This window comes from Setaria italica, chromosome I (assembly GCF_000263155.2).
Source record: "Setaria italica strain Yugu1 chromosome I, Setaria_italica_v2.0, whole genome shotgun sequence".
In the NCBI taxonomy this organism is placed as follows: domain Eukaryota; kingdom Viridiplantae; phylum Streptophyta; class Magnoliopsida; order Poales; family Poaceae; genus Setaria; species Setaria italica.
Window position 1 is genome coordinate 28777213 of NC_028450.1, and position 24078 is coordinate 28801290.

The following is a 24078-nucleotide window of genomic DNA, read 5'->3' on the forward strand; positions in this document are numbered from 1 at the left end:
TTGAGCCCCTTCCACTCTACCTTCCCAGCACTATGCGTTACTGTATGCTACGGCTTCGTACTACAGTGGTGCAAAAATAAATTAGGGTTGGGGACAAGAGAAGCAGGCGAAGCTAATTGGCTGTTAGCAGATTCTTGAGCCGCTTATGGTGAAGCTCTACTAGCAGGGGTGGACCTAGGGCCCGGCGACCTTGGACGGCTGCCCGGGCTCCAGCACACTCATTACAAGGTCAAATGAGTCATCTACATTAGCAACCATGCTCTGTCGGAGATAGGAAAGGCAACAGTCATAGAGTTCGTCCAAGCTCAATTCATTCTTGGTCCACCACTGTCTACCAAAGGATGAACGTTAAAAAGCTCTCACGAGAGAAAGCCGAGCAGAGGCCTTGCAAAACGCGGGCTATGCCTTCCTCCACACGCGAGAAGAAAAATTAGTGGCTCAATGCTAGCTCATTCCCCACCCAAATAGCTAAAAGACGCATGTGCTCCTGCTATTTTACTAGACTTCCCACTGGGCCCTTTGGTTCTAATCATTTATCAAGAACTCTTGTTGAAGAAGTAACAAATTCCAAAATTTGCTCCTTTGTTAAAATGTTGAAGTAGTTATTCGTAGGTGGATTGTTAGTTTTCTTAAACGAGAGTCACCTTTGTATCCTATTGAATTTGCATCATATTTTGCCGTGATCATAAATGCCACACGTGAGAGAGTGGGAGTTGGACCATTTGGATCAACAGCCCGTGGCAAATTGGGGAACCCATTGTTAATTTGAACCGGCAAAACCCCAAACGCCTCGATTTGCATTAGGAAAATTTGAAGAACGTCCATATGACACGTTATTAGAAGAAATCCTCCTAGCTGAATTAGTATCCACTTTAGATCTTTCGATTTTAATCCAAACTGACTTAAATTAAAAACAAATATCCAATAGCAAAGCAAACGACAGAATTTTGCCCATACTTCCACCACGGTGCGCGTACCGTATGAAGGATTGTTAATGCAGTGTACGGCACGGAGTACAAAACTGCCTCCCACCGGTTCACTTGTGTAGTTTGTACTCGACCATCGAGGTCACGAGGACGACCAGTCCAAGACATCGAGCAGGCCGCGGGAACGAAACCCACCCAGCAAAGCGACCCGAGGCAGGCAGGCAGGCAAGCAAGCAACCAACCCCAAGGGAGCCATGGCGAAGCCTCGCGGCGGCGGCGGCGGCGGCCTCCTGGACCTGGAGGGGCACTACGCCTTCTACGGCGCGTACCACAGCAACCCTGTCAACGTGGGCATCCACGAGCTCTTCGTCTGGCCCATCTTCCTCACCGCGCTGCTGCTGCTCCACCTCACCGCCCCGTCCGCGCACGCCGCCGGCATCGGCGCCGCGGTCTACGGGGCATACTACTTCCTCCTCGACCGCCGCGCGGGCGCGCTCGCGGCCTTCCTCTGCTTCCTCTGCTGGGCCGCCAGCGGGGCCCTCGCCGCCCGCCTCGGGTTCTCCGCTGGATGGAAGGTATTTTGCATCGGTCGCCTTGTTGAGCTCGTCCTGATGGTTTGTATCATGTCCCCCGTGCCTGATTGAGATGTGTTTGTACCTTGCCCCGTTGCCCGTATAAATATCATGTCTCTAGTTGTAGTACGCTGATTTGGTATCCATGGGGGGAATTGGTACTCTATCTGATTAAGAGATGATTGTAATTTTTCAGATAATCTTCATCGTTAGTGAGTACTGAGTAGTGCTTAGACGGTTCCTGTGCTTTTAGTCGCACTGTAACTACAATTTGGGATTTTGGGGTGAGTGACACGCTTCTATTGGTACGGTAGGGATATTCGGATGATGCTGTTTACTGTAGATTTCGACAATTTTAGTTTGCAGTCTATGCCCGTTCAGTTTTTAGTAAGGGATTCACATCACATGTGAAGTTTTGGTTCAGTTTTTTCCTTTTGTTCTGAGGTGGTTGATACTGAGAAATTGAAAGAGCTTTGTCTCTTGGAGTGGGTTTTGTTATGTGAAATTATGATCTAGCTCTGTTATATGGATTTCTTAGTTGAGCACTCGATTTATCCTACGGTAATTTCATTTGCATAGCATGCTGATGTTTTTCTGAGTTTGTCTTGTTTACATGATGATGCTATAGAGAACTATTGCAACTGTTGTATTTAGTTTGGATATAGTCAATAGGGTAACAGCAGAAAAAAAAACTGCCATCTTTTATTGACCACGTTTACTCAATATCCATATGCAGCATCGATGCTTTAGGTTTTGTTGTGAGTGAAATGGACAAATGAATGGTGCGCAGATGTATTGTAAATATCATGATTAATATTGATATTCTCTGGTTTGTTGTTCGATGGTCAGCTGCGGCCAGAATTAAATATCAATGCATTCATAGTTGAGCTGATCATGTTGTGTGCAATGCTTTTCATTACTATAGAATAGTTAAGGGTTTTGGAGATTATTTGTTGGATGCTAACTAGATTGAATTGCATCCTAACTGATTAGTTCTGGAAACCTGCTTTCCCATTTGTCCAAAGGATTCTGGCCATCTCCCATGCTAACATTAAGTTACTGACTTGGGTTGGGACTCTTTTGCTGATGTGCATAGGTCTGGATCAATGATATAATAGGATAAAATGTACATACTGGATAAATTATTTTTAGTTCATTGTTGGCCTTCATAAAACTCCTCCCAAAAGATGAAACTATCTGTCTCTTGACTTCAACTATCATACCTTTAGCATGGCAAAAGTAGTGTGGTCAAAGCTCTGAACATAGAGTGACCAACTATATATACTGCAACCAATAGCATACTCTGGTCTAAAGTTAACAATATTACCATCTATAGATTGTCATATAAACAAGATGGTGCTGTCTTACAAGTACAAAATTGGCAGATTTGTAACAGTACTTGCTCACTATTGATGTGTCAATTCCTTCTAGTAAACTACTTGTATAACCACAAGAAGGCAGATTGCATTTGCTTCATCCACTGCTAATTGTTTGACCATTAGTGATCACTAATGGTGCTTCTAACAAACTGATTTCCTGCATTTAGTTACTTACCTGCGTCAACAAGAAGGCATTTTAGCACATCTATGCTAAACTGTGTTTGAATAAACTAATTCTTAAGCCTACTTCCCGCAAGTTGATAGTTCTTTTAATCCAGTAAGTTGCTATAACTTACACATTTTAGAAGCTAGAATGTGCTGGTGTTTTCCTTACACAGAGATCCTCTTTTGTAACGTCAGAATTTCAAAAATCTGATAACACTGTACATTGAATACAAAAGGTTTGCATTGTTTGCTTTGTTCAAGAACCTAGATGCCTGCAGTTAACAAATGAAATGAGTATAGAAACTCTTGTCTGTATTTCATATTGTCAGTCTGAACTGAGGTAGTTGCAAGATGCTTCTTTTTTAATAAGTCTATGGTTCCATCATTAACTCATATGTGTTATTTTATTGAAGGTTGTATTGGTGGCTCAATTGTTCTGTTGGACTATGCAATTCATTGGTCATGGAGTTTTCGAGGCAAGTCTCTGTCATGCTATTAGCCTTGGCACTAAGTATTTTGTAATCACACTAATTGATTACATGTAAACCTTGTCTTCATTCCAGAAGCGAGCGCCTGCTCTCCTTGACAATCTTGTCCAGGCTTTCTTGATGGCTCCATTCTTTGTGCTGCTAGAGGTAAACTTGTACATCGCTGTGGTTTTTGGGCTGCCCTGTTGCATCCCTGAATGGATAACAAGATCACCTCACGAGAATCTTGCTTGCTTCAGATTCTTCACACATTCGGTGGGTACGAACCATATCCTGGCTTCCACGACAAGGTGAGCAAGTTGATCGAAGAGGCTCGGAAGGAATGGGAGGACAACAAATCAAAGAAATCATCATGAGATGAGTGTGATCCGACAGCTCCTAACCACTGAGGTTTGCCTGCTCAATATGGACCTGCTGGATTGGATGAATCTATACCAGGGATGATTACTGAATACTGATTGTATTTATGTTGTAAGATGAGGACACTCTTGTCTGTTGTGTATATTTTACTGGAGATAAACTGATGTATAAATAATAATATATATGTATACTCAAATGTTAATGGTGGGCTGGTGGCTCATGTTGGGTCCCAACACTAAGTCTACCCCAACTCGCTTAGCACTGAGAGGCTCATTGTGGATGTCCTGAAACGCACGGAAACGCACGGCACCATCGTAAAAAAACTGTATTTCAGTCATAAAAAGTGATCGACAAATCCTGGTCTACAAGACGGGGCAATGGATGTTTGCAGTTCCATATAGAACTACATGCTGGTACTGCATATCTGCATACTTACTAATGAGGCCATACCTGCACTGTTTTGGCTGTCGCATCAATAATCCATTAATCAGAAACGCAGTGTTATTAGTACTGAAATGAGCATATATTTGCCAATGGATCTACGTTACAGTCACACGCTTTGGTCACCGATAGTTTCCACACCCGCCATTAAACAATTTCATCTTTATTTTTTTTCTTTGTTAACTGCCTGTCATTCCGTCACCATCGCTACCATCTTTCTTCTCATCTAGCTTCTGTTTCCTTTTTGACTTAAGGAGATCGACGAGACCCTGGAGCGCAACATCGGTATCGTCTACGGATGGCAATGGGTGCGCGAAACCTGATGGGTTTTTCTCTATTAAGTTCGGGTGTGGTTTAATTTCTAAACCCACGGGTAAATTGATGGGTAAAAAGTCAGAACCAGCGGTTTTGCGGACGTGAGTCTGGGACTAGGATACCCACGCCTGTAAGCCCATGAGTTTTTTCAACCCGGTCTGATATAGAATAGCAGCCCAAACCAACCCATGTACCATTGTAAAATTCCTCCAACAGCCTGATGGGGTGTTTGGTTCCCTTTGCTTATTTTTAGCACGTGTCACATCAAATATTTAGATACTAATTAGAAGTATTAAACGTAGATTATTTACAAAACTCATTGCATAAGTAGAGGCTAAACGGCGAGACGAATCTATTAAGCCTAATCAATCCATCATTAGCATTGTATAGAGGCTTAATAGATTCGTCTCACCGTTTAGCATCCACTTATGTAATGGGTTTTGTAAATAGTCTACATTTAATACTCCTAATTAGTATCTAAACATTCGATGTGACGGGTGCTAAAAATAAGCAAGAGGAACCAAACCAGGCCTGACCCATTTAGCATTGTATAAATATCTTTCATGTGCACTCCAAACCCTAAACCTAACTCAGTCTCACTCCCACTGATCCAGAAGCCGCGGCGGCAGCGCATCCAAATCGAGCGACCGAGGCACAGAGTGTCCCGCGTCCAAGCCCCTCGTCGAGCCCCGTCGCAGCTTCGCCAATCGCGAGCGAACGCGCGAGGTGCGGCACGACACGCTCGGCCCTCTAGCACTCGGCCTCAGTCCCGCTCTCGCCCGTTTGCCTCGCGCTGCACGGCCGCCTACCTCCCGCGGTCTCGCCCTCTCATGACGCACCGCCAGCCTTGTCGTTTGATCTATACCTAACATTAAAGCGCAGTTGTTTCTTCCAACCGTCGTGGTTATTTTGCAAAAAAGTCCCTCAACTTTTTTTAATCAACCCGCAGTCCCGGGAGTTAAACTGCCGTAGTTCATTTTTTCTCTCTCCTGTCGTCTTGTTTCTTTCTCCATCCCACACTCCCTTCGTGAGCCCAAGCCAAGTAAAACCGGCAAGCGGCAAGCCTACCCCTCCTCTTTCTAGCGGTCCCTTTGCTTCCAATGCAAATCGCTGCAGGTGACTGCAGTTGAAGGCACTGGCGACGATTCCCCCTCCCTCAACTCTCCCAATGACGCGGGATACAAGAAATCTACAGCGCAAGGCCATGACCACGGTGGCTGCAGAGCGCAAGCGTCGAGGGAGGTTGCCCCTTCCTCTTCCTGCGCCGACACCGCGGGCGGCGGCAATCGCGCCCTTCTGGTCCATCCTCGTAGGCAGCGGGGAGCTCAAGAATGGCATCCGGAAGATCGATTTGGGAAGCGGAGAGCTCGAGCTTTGTGTCTGAAGCTTGATTTGGGTTGCAGGGAGCTCACGCTCGGCATCAGGAAGCTCGATTTGTGCTGTTCCTCGCCGTCAACCCGGTCATGTTCGCCATGGCCAACACCAGCGGTGACGACTGCGAGCCACAGCGCCAAGGACGCGCAGGCTGCAGCGGGAAGCACGTGCCACGGCAGCACTGCAGACGCACGGGGCGCAATGGGAGCTTGAGGGGCGGTAGAGGTCAAGGGTAAGGTTCAGGCGGGTGGCGGCATGACAATGGTGAGCTCGAGGAGCAGCGTTGGGAGGTTGGGCGAAGTCATTGCGGCGTGGCCACAGCAAGCTCGAGGAGTGGCGACCCCTCCTCATCGCGCCCCATCCTGCGGCAGCCATGCGAGGCCAGTGGCGTGGCGGCAGGAAGGTGCTGGTCGGCAGCCGCCATGGATTGCCAGCCTGATGTGGGTCCCGCAAAAAAGTCTAGGAAGAAACGTCGAATCCTCCAACGCGGATTTGGCCGAGTCTTTAATTTGTAGGTAGAGCATTTGATTATCATTGACTATATTATGAGGAGCAAAAGGATACTTGCGTTGGTTGATTGCTCATGTTTCTTGGAGCAACTAGGCCATGATGTCAAACTGTCAGGCCTAGGCATGAATTGTTGAGCATATTATAATCAAGGAATGAGCATTTATTTTAGCCTTGCAGTTTTTTTCTTTTTATAGGCTGAAAGTTGTGTGGACAATCTCTTATGTTCATAATAACTTGCATATTCATAAAAGCTAAGACAGGAGTTGCATTAGTACTAAATCTTACCAGAAGTTTTAATGCTTGTTTAAACCAAATGTAGGATACATTACATATGTATAAAAATTAAGATTCCACCGTTCAAATAGGCCATGTAGAATTCTGCTTATTATTATCAGAGATATACACAAATATTATGAAAAATCCTAAATCAGATTAGGAAATGAAGCAAGCGAACTAGGAGCTAGCGGATGACAATTAGGAGCAGGTAAGAAACCGTAGCAATGCAAGGGCATTTATGCTAATTTTATTCTCATTTAGGCATTGGTCAATGACATTTTAGTTCGATCTTGCTTATCATGAGCTGAACGTTGAACCTGGTGGCTTTAGTTCTTGAAGCTTGATTATGTATGCCAGTGATCATCTACTATCCATGCTTATTGATCTATCCATGAACTATGTGTTCTTGTGCAGCTGATTGTTGTTAATGGGCACGGGCAACCCATGGGTGCCCGTTAACCCGACGGGTATGGGTTTGGGTCAACTATTGAACCCGTCACAGGTCATGGGTTTCTTGACCGGCAGGTTTTATATTCGCGGGCATAGGTTTGGAATGGCAAAACCTAGCGGGTTTGCCCGTTGGCATCCCTAGTCTCGTCGCTCCTCATTAGAACCTTAGCAACCTCTGCGGGCGTCACCGTCACCTCCTCGATCAGCTCCTCGATCTCTGAATACGTGACATGGTGGTTGATAGAATGATAATTGCTGGCGAGAATTCGGAAAGACTCTGGGGTGCAGTAGCCCATGTGGATGTGCATGTCCATCCTGCCAGGCCGCAACAGCGCCGGGTCGAGCCACTCCTTGTAATTGGTGGTGAAGATGATGACCCTTCCTTCCCCACTTGCTGACCACAGCCCATCAACAAAGTTGAGCAGCCCGGATAGTGTTACCTGTGCAGAACATACACATTTTTATCAGCATAGCTGCATAGTTAAGGAAGTTGTGGAATCAATAAGGGAATGAAGGAGTTTCCTGCTATCCTGGATTCCAGACTCACTCATCTTCTGTTCTTCCTTTTCTTCTTCTGCAGATTGCAACTCGTGCCCCTCCCATTTCATCTCGATGGTGTTAGATTGATCTCCTCTCTAGTGCGCCCAAAGGCCCATTGGGACCCTGATCCGCGCCCTGATCGGGGGCGCCCACCCTAGCATTGGGTGGTCGGCCCCTATCGCGCTATATAAACAGGGTGGGGACCACGGCTCGGCTCACGAGGTTCGCCGCTGCCAGCCGCCCCACCGACACACCTACCGATCTAGGTCTTGCGCAGTAGCGACGGGAAGCGCCGCCGCCGCCACGCCGGCGACCCGACACAGCACTGCGCGTTGCTGCCTTGCGCAGACTTCCCCACGCGAACGCGAGATGGCCAGCAGCTTCGCTGCTACCACCCCTAGGGGTGAAGGTACTCCTATCTCTCTCTCTCTCTCTCTCTCTCTCTCTCTCTCTATCGCTCTCGGTTGACACCAGAAACCTCAAGACCTTCATATTGATCGTGATCCTGACTAGATATGCATCTAGAGATCCTAGGCATGCATCTAACAATGGTATTAGACACCTCACTAGAAGCTCTTCTAGATCGGGAAAAAGAAGAAGATCAAAAAAGAAAAAGAAAAGGGAAAAGTAAAACCCTAACCCTAACCCTAGATCTAAAGAAAAGAGGGATGCGGAGAGGCTTACCTGCTGCTGTCCTCACCGCCGCACGTCCACCGACGGCGAGCGGCAAAGGCCGGTCGAGCCATGGGCTTGCTGGGGAAAAGCTCCACCCGAGCCGCCGGAGCGTCCGCTTGAGGCTCGGGGGGCGCAATAGCACCACCAAAGGACCGCTCGACGGTGGCGCGCCCAACCTCCGGTGGACGCGCGCGCCGGCGAGGGGACCCGCGGTGGCTCCGACCCTCCTCCGTGGTCGCCATGGCCCTCTGGATCTCGAAGTTCGGGAGGCTCGGAGGGAGAAAGGGGGAAGGCACGAAAGCAAGAAAGAGAGGGTGGTTGCTGCGGCCGTGCGCCGACGGGGCCATCCCTCAACCGCCGCCGTCAGCCATCACCGGGCGCGGGAGAGACGACCCCGCTGCCGCGGCTGTGGCGCACGAACGCCGGGGGAAAAGAAGAATGGGGGCTAGAGTTTTGGCCGGGGCGTTTTGATCCAGCGAAATGCCCGGAGGACCGTCCAATCGGATGAACGGCTGCGATTCACCGGACCGGAATTGGCCCAGGCGGCCAGGGGCGGCAGGCCGAAATCACGGCCTGGGCCACGGTTGCGGCCCAAAAGCCGGCCTGCGGGGCCACCAGACGCGGGCCGAGCTGCTGGGCCAAAGGCCAGCAGGCTGAGCTCACAGGTGGGCCGGCCGCGTCGCGCGGGCAGGCCGAGTGCAGGAACAGGCTGTGGGCCGTTTTCGCTACTGCGCCGAAAAGAGAGTTTTGCACAGTAACGCTTGACAATTTTATTTTCTATTTTCAGAGGCATTTCTTTGGTGTTTTTTGTATAGTTTTGATCTCCATTCAAATTTGAACCAACAGGATAATTTGTATTAGAGATTAATAAAGTTTAAACAGTGGTTTTGCTTCTGAAAATAGATTTATATCACAGTTTCCGCTGCAAAAGTTTAATTTGTTGCTCTATTTAAATTTAATTTGAACCAACGAGACAATTAAATTTTTGAGAGCATGATAAAGTTAATTTTTTTTAAAAAAAGTTAGATTATGATGTTGTTATTTTCTGACCAACGTTGTTAATAACTGTATCATGATTTAAAAAGTTTCCATACTTTTATTTCTATTTCTGCCCAACGGTGATATAGATTTAAATTGCATAAACAGTTGTATGTTTTAGTTTTTGACCAACGTTGGAAATAAATCATGCAATTGTTGTTATGATCTCACCTTGAATTGCAAATTTCAAGAGGATTCAACTTAATGGCTTGTCTCAAAGAGATACCTACTCTGAGAGGAGACAACCATGTAAAGTGGAGGAAGAAGATTGATTTCTCCTTCGTTTGTGGAGAAGTTGACTGGGTGGTGACTACACCGCAGCCAACAGCTCCAGAGAAGCCAATGAGGGCTGAAGGTGATGATGATGCTGCATGGCAGCAAAAGGAAAGGGAATATGCTCCTCTAGAGTTGGCATATACCCTTGAAAACAAACAGTGGACCACTGGCAACAAGAAATGTATGGCTTTGGTAAAGAATACGATCGAGCCTGCAATTTTGGGCTCGATAACAGAGTGTGACTCCATCGCAGAGTACCTAGAGAAGATAAGGAATCAGCTCATTGGTTCCTCAAAGATATATGCTACCGAGTTGTTCAAGCAGCTGGCCATAGAAAGGTACACTGGAGGAGGAACTGGCATAAGAGAACACATTCTGAGGATGTACAACTTGGCATCACAGTTGAAGCCAATGGATCTTGAGCTCAAGCCTGGGCACATTATTCATTTGGTTTTCGCTTCCCTGCCAAAAGAGTTTGACACTTTTGTTGTCAACTACAACATGCAGCCAGAACAGTGGGACATGGAAAAAATGATAGCCATGTGTGTGCAGGAAGAGGATAGAATCAGATCTTCATATGGTGGTTCATTGCACTATGTGAAGGACAACAAGAAAAAAATGCTAACTCTTCCTTCAAGGCACGTGGAAAGGCTCCCATGCAGCAGCAACATCACCAAAAGCCTCTCACAGTAGACAAAGATTAGTGCCTCCACTGCAAGAAAAGGGGGCATTACAAGAAAGAATGCCCCGACTGGTTGAAGTCAATAATGGCAAAAAGAGGTGAGAACACTATATCCTTTGTAAATGAATCCTTGTATACACAGTATTCCAAATCTACTTGGTGGATTGACTTAGGTGCAACCTTTCATGTTGCAAATTCTTTACAGGGATTCCGTTTGACGAGGACTACGCAAAGAAGCGAAAGATGCGTTGAAGTCGCAAATGGAGTCCAAGCAGATGTTGAAGCTGTTGGCGATGTCTCTCTAGAGCTAGTTGATGGTTTCACGCTTGTACTTAGAGATGTTCTTTATGTTCCTTTATTACACAGAAACTTGATTAGCATTTCACGCATGGACCATGATGGATATGAATGTCATTTTGGAAATGGAAAGTGTGCCATTTGGTTTGATAATGCATGTGTTGGTGTTGCCATCCTTCACAATGAGTTGTATTTATTATCGCTGCGTGAAAAAGTAAATTCTGTGTGTGATGCGAATATGAATGTATCCTCGTCAGAGCAAGAAACAAAGAAAAGAAAGAGAACTCATGAAACATCGTTGAAATTATGACACTGTTGTTTAGGCCATATTTCGAGGGAGAGAATAGAAAGACTAGTTAAGAATGAAATTCTTCCTCAATTAGAGTTCTCAGACTTAGAACAATGCGTAGATTGCATTAAAGGAAAGTATGTAAAGCAAATTAAAAAGGGCGCTAAACGGAGCACGGGAGTTTTAGAGATAATCCACACTGATATTTGTGGACCATTTTATGTGAAAAGCGTGGATGGCTATGACTCGTTCATAACATTCACAAACGATTACTCCCATTATGGTTACATTTATCCAGTTAAAGAAAGATCAGAAGCGCTGGATAAATTTAAGATATTTAAAGCTGAAGTTGAAAATCAGTACAACAAAAGAATTAAAATAGTAAGATCCGACCATGGGGGGGAGTACTATGGTCGACATACCCCATTTGGCTAAGTTCCTGGACCTTTTGCAAGGTTCTTGCAGGAAAATGGCATAGTAGCCTAGTATTCGATGCCGGGCGAGCCTTAGCAAAATGGAGTAGCTGAAAGGCGTAACCGTACACTGATGGATATGGTGCGCAGCATGATGAGTTACTCCACTTTACCATTGGGACTGTGGATGGAGGCGTTGAAAACCGCCATTCACATTCTAAATAGAGTGCCAAGTAAGTCGGTGCCCAAAACACCGTATGAACTGTGGACAGGAAGAATACCCTCGCTAAACCACTTGCGTGTGTGGGGCAGCCCAGCTGAGGCCAAAGTGTTTAACCCAAACATTGGGAAGCTAGACCCCAAAATAGTAAGCTGCCACTTCTTGGCTATCCAAAAAAATCAAAGGATTTTTGTTTCTGCTGTCCAGACAGATATACAAAGTTTGTAGAAACGAGACACGCCATTTTCTTAGAGGATGAAATGGTGAGGGGGAGCATGGTGGCTCGAGAGATTGATCTTGAGGAGAAGCGGGTGTGTGCACCCCATCCGATGATTCAGGAACCATTCTTCTCGCTACCTGTTGTTCCCGCACTGACAGTTCCTGAGGTCGTGGTGCAAGCACCCGCTACAGTTCCTGATATTGTGGTGCAAGCACCTGCTGTGATTCCACCCGTAGAAACGATGAGTGAAAATTTGGAACATGTCCTTCAAGAGCCAATTGAACCCATTATTACACATGAGGAAGAGTTGCAGCAGCCACCTCTGGATGACGTGCCACAAGCAGAGGCACAGAATGTGCCTGTAAGTGAGGGGCCTAGAAGGTCTCAAAGAGTCAGAAGATCAGCTATTTCTGATGACTATAAAGTTTATAATACAGAAGAAGTTCATATGGAAGGTGATCCCACTTCATATGAAGAAGCCATAAAAAGCGTTCACTCATCAAAGTGGCTAGAGGCCATGGAAGATGAGATGAAATCAATGAGTTCTAATAAAGTTTGGGAACTTGAAGAAATTCCTAAAGGAGCCAAAATAGTAGCCTGTAAATGGGTCTACAAGACTAAACGTGACTCCAAAGGGAATATAGAAAGGTATAAGGCGAGACTTGTGGCAAAAGACTTTACACAAAGAGAAGGAATAGATTACAATGAGACTTTTTCTCCTGTCTCATGTAAAGACTCCTTCAGAATCATAATGGCATTGGTTGCACATTTTGACTTAGAGTTACATCAGATGGATGTAAAGACGGCATTTCTAAATAGGGATTTAGAAGAAAATGTCTACATGAAACAACCCAAGGGTTTTATCATGGAAGGCAAAGAGAATATGAGATGTCGTCTAAAGAAATCCATTTATGGATTAAAGCAAGCCTCTAGACAGTGGTATCTAAAGTTTAATGATATAATTAAGAAATTTGGGTTTCAAGAGAACATAGAGGATAATTGCGTCTATGCAAAGTTCAAAAATGGAAAATACATTTTTCTAATTCTGTATGTGGATGATATCTTACTTGCGAGCAGTGATATCAGTTCAAAAATGGGAAATACATTTTCCTAATTCTGTATGTGGATGATATCTTACTTGCGAGCAGTGATATCAGTCTACTGCAAGAGACAAAGAAGTTTTTGTCCTCAAATTTTGATATGAAGGATCTCGGTGAAGCATCATATGTTTTGGGCATAGAAATTCACCAAGACAAAAAGAATGGGGTTCTTGGATTATCTCAAAGGGCATATTTAGAAAAGATTCTAAGGAAGTATAATATGCATGCGAGTAAAGCCACACCTTCTCCCATAGTCAAGGACGACAGTTTTGGAAATTTTCAATGTCCCAGGAACCAATACGAGATCGATCAAATGAAAGCGGTTCCATATGCTTCAGCTGTCGGAAGCCTACAGTATGCTCAAGTATGTACTCGCCCTGACTTAGCTTTTGTCACCGGGGTTCTTGGAAGATATCAAAGTAATCCAGGTGTAGAACACTAGAAGATGGTAAAGAAAGCATTGCGTTACGCGTAAGGCACAAAAGAACTCATGCTTACATATAAGAGATCTGATTCCCTAGAGATAAAAGGGTATTCGGATGCAGACTTTGCGGGAGACAGAGACGATAGAAAATCCACGTCTGGTTACGTGTTCACTCTCGCAAGAGGAGCTATTCCGTGGAGAAGCTCAAAACAGAAAGTAACTGCATCATCCACGATGCATGCAGAATTTATAGCATGTCATGAGGCCACGGGGCAGGCGATGTGGTTAAAGAAATTTATACCCAGATTGAGAGTGCTTGACTGTATTCAGAGACCACTAAAGATGTACTGCAATAATGAGCCAGCAGTATTCTATGCTCATAACAATAAATCAAGCAATGCTTCCAAAACTATTGAGATAAAGTTTTATGTTGTGAAAGACAAAATCCAAGATCACACTATAAGTCTCGAGCATATAAGAACAAAGGATATGCTTGCGGATCCGCTTACGAAAGTCTTACCACCCAATGTGTTCAGAGAACACTTAGCCAGCATGGGTTTAAGGGAAAGCCTATGATTCCTGGATTGTAAAGGGCCCAAAAGAAACATAATTGTTTCAAATTAAAGAGGTGTGTTGTAGCTGTTGATTCTATCGGCAATTAAGATGTGACGATGAGGCATACTCTACACATTAATTTACGATGAAATGAATGAAAGCGAAAAGTGTAAAGTTAAAAGTAAATGATGAGATCAAGGGGGAGAATGTTAGATTGATCTCCTCTCCAATGGGCCCAAAGGCCCATTGTGACCCTGATCCGCGTCCTGATCGGGGGCGGCCACCCTAGCATTGGGTGGTGGGCCCCTGTCGCGCTGCGCTATATAAACAGGGTGGGGACCACGGCTCGGCTCACGAGGTTCGCCGCTGCCAGCCGCCCCACCGACACACCTACCGATCTAGGTCTTGCGCAGTAGTGACGGGAAGCACCACCGCCACCACGCCGGCGACTCGACACGGCACTGCGCGTCGCTGCCTTGCGCAGACTTCCCCACGCGAACGCAAGATGGCCAGCAGCTCCGCTGCTACCACCCCTAGGGGTGAAGGTACTCCTATATCTCTCTCTCTATCGCTCTCGGTTGACACCAGAAACCTCACGACCTTCATATTGATCGTGATCCCGACTAGATATGCATCTAGAGATCCTAGGCATGCATCTATCAGATGGAGCAGTCGATATCTTCAGCCACGATGATGGATCGGTTTCTCATGCCGATGAGAAGCCTCCTGAGATCTGAGTTGCTTTGGACTTCAGTCAAGTCGAGATCATATACGTCAAACCTGAGATGGTTGGCCATGGCCGCGATCAGGCTGGACTTGCCGGTTCCAGGAGGACCATACAGCAGGTACCCCCGCTTCCATGCCTTGCCAATCCTCTTGTAGTAATCCTTCCTCTTGATGAACCTGTCGAGGTCATCGATGATGGATTGCTTCAGCTTCTGATCCATGGCAAGTGTGCCGAATGTAGATGGGTGGCGGAAGTCAACCGGGGACCATATGTCCGGGAACTGGTTCATATAATGTGTATCTGGAGTGATCTTTCCTAATCTTTGATGGCCTTGGCTGTGGACACGATGAACGGGAGGTAGGATTTGAGGGCTTTCTCCTTGTGCCTAGCTCCTGTGGAAGCTCACCTCAAATGAGCGCACCTCTTGCTGACCGCCATCGCCGTTGTTGCTGGGGTCATTTCTGATCGCGACCTCACGGGAGATGAAGCGCCGCCCCATCAAACACATCGGCCATCTCCTCGCCCTCCGCCATGCTGACCAGCATCGTCTCGCTTTCGTCCGTGCTGCTGACCCGCAGGCACTGCTGCCTGTCGGTGGCAATGCTCGTGGCGAGGTAAGTCTTCACCGCGCCGTAGACGTGGTTGCTGATCAGGCCGTCGGTCCTCTGCTCGACGACGATCGTGTGCAGCGGCGACGCGTGCCACCTCAGGTAGCCGAGGCGGGAGAAGAGCGCCTCGCGCACCTCGGGCGGCACCACCTCGTTCGCCACGCCGCGACGGAGGCTGCCCCGGGGATGGCGTTCTTGTAGGACTCGATGGCCTTGTCGTAGGACGCCATGGTGAGTGAGTCCTTTGCCTCCTCTCCTGCACACCTTTTCTCTGTGTACGTTTTGCTCGTGGTTCTTGATACGGAACAGCGGCTGTCGAATTAGGGGAGGAAAGTGGAAGGGTGAGTTGATGTTGGATTGGCGTGGAGCTGCTGGGTGGCTTTCGTGGTTTCATGCCTGAGTTTGGGACCTGAGAGTGACCATGGGATCGATGGCTTGGTCTGAAAGTAACAGCAATCTGAATATGCTCTCCCATCTCCGAGGTTATTGTCCACGTGATTCGCTGCCATTTCTTGATGATGTGCGATTACTAGGTTTAGTTTTTTTTAATACTGTATATGCGTGAATTGGGATAGATCGTGTGGGAGAAGGTGACCGCCAGGCTCAGGAATGAGGCCTTCGCGTGGATCCTGGCGGGTGCAAAGCATCTGGGGAGTATATATGTCTGCGTTAAGTTTGTGACTTGCTTGTCCTGGTGAGCAGTAGTCGCTTGACGAGCTGGTTAGAGTTTTCGTGCGATGCACGCGGTGCAATCTGTTGAAACACATTTGTTTTCTGTTAAAGTTCAGAGATGCGCATGAGTGCTTCCCTCCTGATTATGTGATTGCTTTTCTCTGAAAGTCTCACTTCTCATGCATATTGGAACATTGCCAGCCCGCGTTGTCCTCTACTCCTCTGGGCTAAAATTCAGCCTGGCCCATTACAGCCATATGCACGGCCGGTTTCGTCGCTTGCCGATATGGGCCATAGTAGCTTGGCATGGCGGCCGGGAGCCCGCGAGCCAAGCATGACCTCGGTTCGCGCGTAAAATATTTCGTTGAGGGCCATTAAGTTAATTGTATTTACCCTTTCAGCAAGATCCTCTCTACTTCTCTCAAAAGATTCCCAAAAAAAAACATGTCTGCAGAAAATCAATAGGACAGTCCAATCAGTCTGGTTTCAGTCAACAAAAACAAGCTATCATTCTAGCACCTAATTAGACAGCGTTGAATAACCTCATTATTATCTTGGCCTAGGACTCTAAGGAGTGGCTGGCTGATATAATATAATCTCGAATGATTTGTACACAAACCTGAAGTACGCACACGGGACAGAAGATGTCTCCTCCTTAATTGCTTGATATTTCTAATGGAGCTTTTTCTCGTGACTTTCTGTTGATTCGGGTGCTGTCTGATGATGATAAACAGAGACAACATTTATTCATCAACATGACAGTGACGAGAAGTGATCAAGCCGAGATGTCGATGAATCGAGCCATCCAGGCAACAAACAGTTCATTAGGCGACCTGGCTGGACATGCTGGAGGCAAAGAGCGTAACATTCAGTGTGCCATCATACTCGGTGGATTGTGCTCGTCGAAATCATTTTATTAGGTGCTGATTCATTTTCTGTCACATTGTGATGAGAGGGTGCTTGTCAGTATTGGACCATTGGTCAATCTCAGCTTGCAATAAAGGTGGGATTTTCTTATTGGGGAACTAAGCAATATAGAGGAGGGTGATCGACCAAACATGCTGGAGGCGAGACAGCAACTTGTACAGACACAAGTGGACGTCCTATACTGTGTGAAAGTAAGACTTGACAAGATGATCTGACCATCTTTGTTTAGAGTTAATTGACTGCGAGATAGCAGCTCATTATTTCTTACTTGCTGATACTACAATACTGCTTTAACTGATGTAAGCCTTGCTTTCTGATGGTCTACCCTACACTTTGTTCCAATCAGGCTGCTGCCTCGTGCGCAGAAATGAGCATATACTACGTTCCATGACGAGCGGCGGATCTGAAGTGGTTGAGATATTTTTTTTCCCCTCAGCCAGCACTACAGCAAGCTACAGCTTTGTGTCTGTCGCAGCACACACCTGTGCACTGACGATTCGGTCCTGTACATCTTCAGCTATCAGTGTGCAGTGGTTCAGCTGCGGTTTTCATATCTCGGGCTGACATAATCGATTACAGGCAGGGCTAGTGCGAGCTGACGTGGCGCGTACTTGTTCAACCCGAAATCCGTAATCAGTGATGAACAACTTGCAGTCGTTTATTTGTGTTTGACTGCTGCTCAGTAGCTCTGAAACGTTGTTTTTTTCTCTCTCTGATTTCTGATTCTGGTGGTGTCATCTCAGGAAGTCAAAGTCACCTTTGCAACCACTCACAAATCAGACGAGCTCTAGTTGTTCGTCAGGTAGGGAGAAAGCAGAAATTCTGATGGTGTCATCTCAATGGTCTGCATGGGATGCTTTGCCTGCAGCCCCCAACATCAGTCCTACAGACTTGGATACTTAATGCTTAATGGCCATTTGGTTCAATGTTTGTTATCCGATCAGACCTTGCATTGCATGTAGTCAAGGCGGCTAGTAGCAACAAACGGATTCAATACACAAATATGCCGCCCATGGCAGTCTGAATATTGCAGTTTGGTGCCTACCAAGAACCGAACAACCATTGGACTTTCTGAAACCGCAGTTCCTTGCAGTTTCAGAAGACCACTACTCATGCCATGTTATTTATGTTGAGTTGTATAACACAATAAACCTTGGTCAAGACATATACTGTATCCAAATCTTCTCCTTGTGTCGTGCACGTACGTACGGCTGATCATCTTTATAGTTTTATCACCAGCCGACATGCGTTGCCATGGGGGAGCTTTGACTTGAGACACGCATGATCTACGATCTACCTGTCGGAATGGGGGGCGCAGCGCCTGCACGTACGGAAGCTAAGCTTGCCGGGGGAGCCGAAAAAGGTGGCAGGCCAACAAGCCGCCGCGCGCCCAACGGATAGCATTCTTAACTCGCAAGCATGCGCCCCGGGGTCAGAGATTTCGCCTTGGACCCGCCGAACTCGCCCGCCCCCGCCGGCCGGCCTCGCCGTCGCGCGCCGTTCCCCTTTGCCGCGGCCTGCCGTGTTGGAGAGGAGAGGCGTGGGAGCGCAAGCAACGAACAGAAAGGCGACGGGGTCTTTGGAAAGGCCCGGCCTCCCGGGCTAACTTGGCTAGCTCCTAGCTGTCTACTTGGCCAGCGGTGTGATCGTGCGGTGGCGCGCTCAAGAGGTGGCCTGGGCGGCGTCGCGCCATGTGTGCCGCCGCGCTGCCGGCGACGATGATTGGTGGCGCGGCCGGTCTCCGACTCCTCCTTGTTCCGTTTGACCTGGGGCGGCCGGTGGTGGGTTGCTTGCTACAGCGCCGCATGGGCGAGCACGCAACGCCGGTGCCAATGCGTACGTGCGGGCAATGATGAGACGCGGGGCGACGTGTGATGCGCGGCGGCCAACCCGCGGTTACGTTCCAGACGATGATGACGGTGATGCTGACGGGGGCGGTGGTACAGCTGTTATTGTCAATCGCGCGGGGTATAGCTTGAGGAACCATGCAGATCAAACGAGAAGATGATCAGATCATCAGAGAAAGAAGCATGAGTTAGTTAAAACTGCTGCGATTAATCAGGAACTGCATGCAGTAATCTGAATTCTGAAGTGCACGCGCGCGTGTGCTATTGTGCTAATTAATCACACAGCGAGTGGTGACAGTGAAACGGGGGTTCTAATCGCCATGATTTCGAGCCTGCTGGTCCGGATCGATCGAGCGCACTCGAGACCGGTCCTCGCCCCGTCACGCGTACGTGGCGGGGAACTGAGGCTTAATCCGATTCCAATCTCCGATGACCCACGTCCGTCATCGCTGCAGTAGCGAGAGAGAAAGCAACACGCAATCATTAGAGGCGATAACCTTCTTTAATGGGGCGTGATTGTACTAGTAGCTAGTACTAAAACACCCCGCTCCGGGACGCAATCACCCGGCCGGCGGTCGCGATCGGAGATGTACGTACTGTGCCGCTGATTACGAACCCCCGGTGAGGTAGGCGGGGGCCTTCGTAAACCTACGTGACAGCGCGAGCCGCCCGGGCGCCATGTGCTCGTGCAGGCGCGCGACCACGACGCCGAAAAGCTAGAGCTGGCCGCGAACCCAACCGACCCGAGCCGGACGCGCGAATGCGCGTACGCGTGTGCGGCGGCCGTCCGCGACACGCGGCCCGGCGCGTGAAGTCGCCGTTGCCGCCTCCGGGCCGGTGTCGCCGTCGCGCGGCCGCGGGGAAAAGGGCGAGGAGGATCGGAGGAGGCGTGCGTCGGGACGGCGTGTCATTGTTGGCTGCCGCTTTTGCTGCCTTTGTGCTGCCGCCTCTCACTGCAGCCGCCCGGCCGGCTGACCGAACTGGACGGGAACGAAAGGCCCGGCACCAGCCACGATGCGCATATCAATCAGGCCGGCCACGGGTCTCTCCTCTCTCGGCCCTTTTTTTTTTCCCGTCTGCCTCAGCTCATCCCCGACGTCAGGCGCGCATGGTCATCCATGGCAGCGAAGCGATCGAAGCCGCTGCAAGCCCTGCAAGCGGAGAGAAAGGGAGAAAAAAAACACGTGCGCGATGGAGCTCACGAGCTGATGATCTGGCTCGTTTTCGCAGCGAAAGCGTATGTCCATTGGCAGCAGCCCGGCGTTGAAATGTGGGATGGCCAAGGCGAGGGAGAGGACGGAGACGTGCGCTGTGCGGCGACGGCGACATGCTGCGATACGATACGTGGCTACAGTACCAGTGGTCCGGCCCCGCCGCACCGTGCGTATCTGCAGCATCGACTATGTATATGTATTGTCTAGGGATACACTTGTTCGTTCTTTTTGAGAGGGGTCGGGTACAATTTGACGTAATAATGTCGTGTCGTGTACGCCTGCGGTCGTAAGTACACATTCGTAACACCACTGCATGCTCAATGGCGGTGGTATGGGTATGAGTACGAAGGCGACATCTTTTTACCCGTAGCGCGACGTGCTCGGAAAGAACTGAAATACTCGATGAGAAATGCAGCTATGCAAAGAGAATAAATGGAACAACATCAAACTCAGTTACTCAGGTAAGGTCCAGCCATCTAATCCATATGGGATTGATCCACTCGAACTAGAAATCGATCAGTGGGCCTACACGACCCGACTGGAAAGATCCTCGCGGTCCTCCCATGATTTCGATGTAGATGACAGGATGATGATGACCATGATGATGAGTGCATGCAGGTTGATTTTTTTTTGGCTCATGGAAAAGAAGGCTGCACATGAGGTCCATCTAGAATTCTTGCTTGTGCATGCCAAACGGTGAGCTCGTCAGACCTCGCAACAGTGTCCGTAGCCGCTATGGTTTGCATCCACCACCAGAAAATGGCCAGAAATTCAGATCTCGCAGGACTACGTACAAAGTAGGGCAGGATGGATCATTGGCCCTGCTCCCGCAGAGCCCCACACGATAATTGGACGAGGATCATGCATGGCATGTTGCAGTGCTGCGGTCCACAGCTCCACATGTTGTGTATTTTGGCCGATGAGGTGTGTGCTGGGAACGAACTGCATCTTTTGGCGTATGGGCACTTGGCCGGATAGGCCAAACAGGATAGGGGCACCCAACTGTCGAGTCAACTCGTTCTTGAAGTGGTACAGTTACTGTATGGAATCATGCTGGCGGCTAGTGCTGTATTTGGCACGATGTTCTTTGTTTTGCCCATAACGCGACGACGTTTTGTGCATCGCCCATATATCAAAAAGATACTATTTCATTTGGGAATAATTCGCACGGGAAATACTGTTTGCTAGCTAGACCCAATCAACTATTCGTTGTTGTTTTTGGATAATTCTCAATGTATCGTCAAAACAAAATTCAGTGTATAATCATTATTCCCATACCTTGAGCTTGATAAACCCGGACATCAGATCAGTCAGTAATACAATACATTAACTATGAAGTACCAAGTGACAAAATTTTCTAGAAGCACAGTTATGATGATTTCAGGAGGCGCCCATTCTTCAGAGCGACAAAAATAGTAAATTAAACCCCCAATTCAAAAAAAAGAAGAGGAGGAGGAGAAAACCCTCCAACCGACACGACACCTCTCCTTACGTGCAACCTAAGCTCCGGGTATATACATTTTTCCCTTAAATTTTCAAAGAAATTGCAGTGCAACTAGCCCAATTTAATTTTGTGGAGAAATAATAGACAAAACCTTTGACAGAAAACAGTCAGTTTTCCATGAAAGTTAAACGGTCAGTTTCAATAAATATCAACAAAATTAACCAGCGGGCCCCACGAATGATATTGAGGGATCATGGGCTCGGTAAAATAATTAACCACTCCATGGCCGTCAAAGTCAAAAGGTTAACTAGGAGACCCATCACCCCGGCCGGACAGCCGGCCGGCTGCCGTGCACCAGCACCACCGCGTGTTCTGCTTCCTTCTTGGCCACGTCTCTTTCCCTCTAAAACGGCAGCACCCGGCCGCCTCCTTTCGCAGTATATAAGCCCCCCGTCGTCCCCCTCCCACCTTTAACAACTCCACTCTTTCCGATCGCCCGGAAGAATCCGTCCACAACAAGCCCAAAAGGTTAGCAGCCTCCTTTTCGATCTCCAGATCCGCACTGTTCTGATGGTGCTACCTGTGATATCCCCTCTGTTTCTTTATGTGCTCGCCATATTGTGCTGCATCGATGCAGTTTCTTGCAGCCTTTCTTTCGTTGTTGCTTGTTCGATTTGGTTCCTGATTATTGAAGTGCTTGCTCTAGCTAGGTCCACAAATAAATTTTCCCTGATTCTCTCTTGTATGATCACCAAAATCTTCATCGAGTCGCTGTTTGTGCTGACGAGTACTGCTTGTGTGATTGTGCATCTCAGATAAGCTGTGATCAAACCGAGGGTTTAGACGGCGATCCTTAGCTCACTGGCCAGGCAGGAGATGGAGCACGACGTGCACCACCACCAGCTGCTGCAGCAGCAGCAGACCATGGAGCTCCCTCCGGGGTTCCGGTTCCACCCCACCGACGAGGAGCTCATCACGCACTACCTCACCAGGAAGGCCGCCGACCCCCGCTTCGCCCCGCGCGCCGTCGGCGAGGCCGACCTCAACAAGTGCGAGCCATGGGACCTGCCCGGTAAGCCTACCAGCTGATCGATCTTTTCACTGTCAGATTTCGAGGATCATTCATTAATGGTTGAAGTCACACGTGCGCGCATGTATGGTGGCGGTGTGCTGCAGCTCGGGCGACGATGGGGGAGAAGGAGTGGTACTTCTTCTGCGTCAAGGACCGCAAGTACCCGACGGGGCTGAGGACGAACCGGGCCACCGAGTCCGGCTACTGGAAGGCGACGGGCAAGGACCGGGAGATCTTCAGGGGCAAAGCCCTCGTCGGCATGAAGAAGACGCTCGTCTTCTACACGGGGAGGGCACCCAGGGGAGGCAAGACCGGCTGGGTCATGCACGAGTACCGCCTCGACGGCAAGCACGCCGGCACCAGCAACAGGAGCAGCCTCATCCCCTCGATCAGAGCTGGCGCGTCAAAGGTGCTTAATTCGCTGCCTGTGCATGTCGTCTATCGATAATCATGCCTCGCCAGCGAGTGGCGTGTGGATCCATCTAACCGCTGTTTAATCTCTTGGCTACGACGCGCAGGACGAGTGGGTGCTGTGCAGGGTGTTCAAGAAGAGCATCGAGCCGCCGTTGGTGGCTGCTGGCGGCAAGAGGTCGTCGGGCCCATGCGTGGAGGTGGCGGACGTCGTGGGGCCGTCGTCCATGTCCATGGCGGACGACCTCGCCGCGTGCGCGCTGCCTCCGCTGATGGACGTGTCCGGTGGCAGCGGCGGCGGCGCCATGTCGCTTTCTGCGGTGGCGGGTATTGAGCTGCCGCCACCGGCACAACACGTGACCTGCTTCTCCAACGCGCTGCAGGGCCAGTTCCTGAACCCACCCTTCCTGCTCCCCTCCGCCGGCCCCGCGGCGGCCGCGGACCACCACCTCGCCATGGCGTCCTCCGCCTCGCCGTTCCTGGCGAGCATGATGCAGGCGGCGCAGTACGACGGCGCCGCGGGCGTGGGCGGCATGGTGCATGAGCTCCTGCAGGAGGGCGGCGGGTGGTACAGCAAGCTGGGAGAGAGGGAGCGGCTGAGCGGTGGCGGCGGCGCGTCGCAGGACACCGGCCTCACCTCGGAGGTGAACCCCGGCGAGATCTCGTCGCGGCAGCACATGGATCACGCAGCCTCCCTTTGGGGCTACTGAGCTCGATCTCTTGATGGATCATCATTAAGAATTGAATTAGTATTAGTTACTGGATTGGGAACCGGGATTATTGTTGTATTGTAGTGCAATTGGATGTTGTCATGCAAAAGGGAAAGAAGTTGTGAGCAATCAGCAATGTATAGTACTGTAGTCTACTAGATCGATTTGGTTTGGAGTTGCTACTGTAATGGGAGTACTGTTGTGTGACAGCCGGAAAGGTCTATTTTGGAACGCGGAAATTCTATGGTAACCTCGCAACACACTAGCATTAATATTGTGCGATGGCAGGAAATGTCCACTTCCAAACAGAAATTTCTACCACAATCCTGCAGCAAGATTACTGTTGTGCAACAGCTAGAAAGGTCCATTTGGAACACCAAAAGTTCTACGGTAATCATGCAACATACTAAGATTATTGTTGCCAGTCTCGGAAAGTCCTCTATTGTAATCTTGAAACATAT

The 24078-nt window shown here is 48.7% G+C and overlaps 2 protein-coding genes and 1 pseudogene across 3 annotated transcripts; 2 read left to right on the forward strand and 1 right to left on the reverse strand.

Annotated features, from left to right (window-relative positions):
- The first annotated feature begins 1060 nt into the window (after positions 1-1060).
- LOC101772866 (uncharacterized endoplasmic reticulum membrane protein YGL010W) lies at positions 1061-4140 on the forward strand. Its single transcript, XM_004952831.3, has 4 exons — positions 1061-1501; positions 3456-3518; positions 3606-3677; positions 3770-4140. The coding sequence occupies exons 1-4, from the start codon at positions 1181-1183 to the stop codon at positions 3884-3886; spliced, it is 573 nt and encodes a 190-aa protein (XP_004952888.1). The 5' UTR covers positions 1061-1180; the 3' UTR covers positions 3887-4140.
- Positions 4141-4510: 370 nt separating this feature from the next.
- Positions 4511-15550, reverse strand: LOC101762760 (annotated as a pseudogene).
- A 6331-nt stretch (positions 15551-21881) lies between these two features.
- Positions 21882-23875, forward strand: LOC101773285 (NAC domain-containing protein 92). 2 transcript variants are annotated; one of them, XM_004952832.2, is made up of 4 exons: positions 21882-21952; positions 22240-22496; positions 22601-22905; positions 23015-23875. In XM_004952832.2, the coding sequence occupies exons 2-4, from the start codon at positions 22301-22303 to the stop codon at positions 23615-23617; spliced, it is 1104 nt and encodes a 367-aa protein (XP_004952889.1). In that variant the 5' UTR covers positions 21882-21952; positions 22240-22300; the 3' UTR covers positions 23618-23875. The 2 variants fall into 2 exon arrangements, with proteins under 2 accessions (XP_004952889.1, XP_022679460.1); XM_022823725.1 differs by lacking the exon at positions 21882-21952 and adding an exon at positions 21980-22134.
- Positions 23876-24078: the final 203 nt, after the last annotated feature.

Bases quoted from the DNA above. Each gene is read 5' to 3' on its own strand.
- LOC101772866 (XM_004952831.3), top strand. From the start codon at position 1,181: ATGGCGAAGCCTCGCGGCGGCGGCGGCGGCGGCCTCCTGGACCTGGAG. The intron at 1,502-3,455 runs GTATTTTGCATC...ATTTTATTGAAG, and splicing joins GGTTCTCCGCTGGATGGAAG to GTTGTATTGGTGGCTCAATT. The intron at 3,678-3,769 runs GTAAACTTGTAC...TGCTTGCTTCAG, and splicing joins CATTCTTTGTGCTGCTAGAG to ATTCTTCACACATTCGGTGG.
- LOC101773285 (XM_004952832.2), top strand. From the start codon at position 22,301: ATGGAGCACGACGTGCACCACCACCAGCTGCTGCAGCAGCAGCAGACC. The intron at 22,497-22,600 runs GTAAGCCTACCA...GGTGTGCTGCAG, and splicing joins CGAGCCATGGGACCTGCCCG to CTCGGGCGACGATGGGGGAG. The intron at 22,906-23,014 runs GTGCTTAATTCG...TACGACGCGCAG, and splicing joins TCAGAGCTGGCGCGTCAAAG to GACGAGTGGGTGCTGTGCAG.